General features: G+C 40.5%; 1 protein-coding gene across 1 annotated transcript in view; it reads left to right on the plus strand.

The window, feature by feature from the left end:
- Window positions 1-1,430: 1,430 nt before the first annotated feature.
- LOC119578184 overlaps window positions 1,431-2,500 on the plus strand; it is a 13,332-nt gene continuing 12,262 nt past the window's right edge. The window contains exon 1 of the mRNA XM_037925920.1: window positions 1,431-1,798. Coding sequence (XP_037781848.1) covers window positions 1,784-1,798 — 15 coding nt within the window. The 5' untranslated portion in view covers window positions 1,431-1,783. The remainder of the gene's footprint in view (window positions 1,799-2,500) is intronic.

The following is a 2,500-nucleotide window of genomic DNA, read 5'->3' on the forward strand; positions in this document are numbered from 1 at the left end:
CTCTCTCTCTCTCTCTCTCTCTCTCTCTCTCTCTCTCTCTCTCTCTCTCTCTCTCTCTCTCCTCTCTCTCTCTCTATCTCTCTCTCTCCTCTCTCTCACTTCCTCTCTCCCTTTCTCTCTCTCTCTCTCTCTCTCTCTCTCTCTCTCTCTCTCTCTCTCTCTCTCTCTCTCTCTCTCTCTCTCTCTCTCTCTCCTTTCTCTCTCCCTCTCTCTCTGTCTGTCTATCTATCTATCTATGTATCTATCTCTCTCCTTCTCTCTCCATCTCTCTCCCTCTCCCCCTATCTCTCTCTCTCTTTCATAATCTGCTCCTTACTTCTCTCCCACGTTTTTTAAAGCAAAGGTTGCGTATGAAGAGGTGGGTGGGTGGGGAGGGTTGGGTCAGATGGATATACCCACCTGCTGACGTTAATATCCACACACAGAAGAAATAATTGTGTAAATCATTTCTGCCATTCTAACTTCGCGAGATTAAATATTTCATAAGGAAAGTGACTGAAATAAAAAGGAAAAAAAAAAGAAAAGAAAAAAACAAAAACAAAAAAAAAGCGTTTCAGAATCTCTTTCGCAAACAAGTGAGCATCGAAATCCGCCGCTACCAGTGATGACGAATAGGTTCATAAGAAACGCCGGGATCTGGTTCAGAGACACATTCGAATTCCTTTCTCCGGAAAATATATGCAAACAGACTCCGAAGCAGATGAATCATAAATGGACAGATGGATGGATAGACAGGTAGATAGATAGATGGATCGAGAGAGAGAGAGAGAGATATAGAGGGAGAGAAAGAGAGAGAGAGAAAGAGAGAGAGAGAGAGAGAGAGAGAGGAGAGAGAGAAAGAGGAGAGGAGAGAGAGAGAGAGAGAGAAAAGAGAGAGAGAGAGAGAGAGAATGAGAGAGAGAGAATGGGAGAGAGAGAGAGAGATTGAGAAAAAATATATAGAAAGGAGGGGAGAGGTAGAGATAAATGGTAGATAGATAGATATACAGATAAACGAACAGACAGACGGATAGAGTGAGAAAGAAATAGAGAGAAAGATATTGTGATGAGAGAGTAAGAGTAACAGGGAGGGATAGAATAAGAGGTAAATAGATAGACAGTTAATTTAGTAAATCATTGGATAGATAGACGGACAGCTGGATAGATAATTAGGTAAATAGATAGATAGAAGGATATAAAGATGGACAGAGGAACAGAGAATAACAAAGAGAGAGAGAGAGAGAGAGAGAGAGAGAGAGAGAGAGAGAGAGAGAGAGAGAGAGAGAGAGAGAGAGAGAGAGAGAGAGAGAATGAGAAACATATTCTCTCCAATTACATCCTGAACAGAATCCTTCCCTCCTTAAAAAAAATAAATAGATAAAAAAAAGGAAAATAAAAAAAAAGATAAAAAATATAGTAAGAATAAAACTGTATAACCCCCTCCCCCTCCCCCTCCTTCCCAAGCCCACGCCCGCGCCTCTAACCCTAGTCCCTAATACCCTTTCGTCAAAGGCGTGGTCATGAGCCAATGCATGACACCGATCAAGAACAACCTACCGCATAGCTGACCGACCGGGTACCCTTCCCGCACCCTTACAGGCAAGCAGGCAGGCGCAGGCAGGTGTCATGGCTGCTCAGGGTCGCTTGCGGTCGGATATATAAAGCCCGGGCGCTTGGCTTGCCGCGCCCAGATCACGTCGATACGCGTAGCTTGTACGTCCCTCCGTTGCGTTCGGTCTGTCTCTTCGTCCGCCCTTCGTCTGTTTTCTGCGTCGCCGCCCTTCGTCTGTCTATCTCCGCTGCCATGCACTCGTCATTAGTATGTGTTCTTCGTCGTGTGCTTTGAGTTTGGAATAATCTGTATTTATTTGTTGAATTTTTTGGGAGGGGTCTTTCTCTGTTTTGTGTGTATGTTTGTCTCTGTGTGGTATACAAAGGTAGCTGTTTCGTCTGGCAATCTTGCTGACCCGTGTTCAATTCCCGCACTGCCTGTGAATGGTAACAGGGGGTATTTCATGCACACAGGGGGTAATTTAGAAGCAAAATGAAACAGATAGCCTTTCACATCAAGCATAACTATTGCAACAAATTGAATTCAACTTTATTATTATCATTGTTAGTATCATTATTATCATTATTATAATCATCATCCTTATTATCATTCTTATCATGTCTGTATATCTGTCTGTTTGTCTAGCTGACTGTCTGACTTTATCTCTCTCTCTCTCTCTCTCTCTCTCTCTCTCTCTCCCCCCCTCTCTCTCTCTCTCTCTCTCTCTCTCTCCTCTCCCCTCTCTCTCTCTCTCTCCTCTCTATATATATATATATATAATATATATATATATATATATAATATATATATATATATATATATTTGTGTGTGTGTGTGTGTGTATTGATATACATTACAAATAAAAATCATATATATATATATATATATATATATATATATATTATATATATATATATATATGTATATATATATTTTGTATATATATATATATAATATATATAATATATA

The sequence above is a fragment of the Penaeus monodon genome, chromosome 10 (assembly GCF_015228065.2).
Source record: "Penaeus monodon isolate SGIC_2016 chromosome 10, NSTDA_Pmon_1, whole genome shotgun sequence".
NCBI classification, from domain to species: Eukaryota; Metazoa; Arthropoda; class Malacostraca; order Decapoda; family Penaeidae; genus Penaeus; species Penaeus monodon.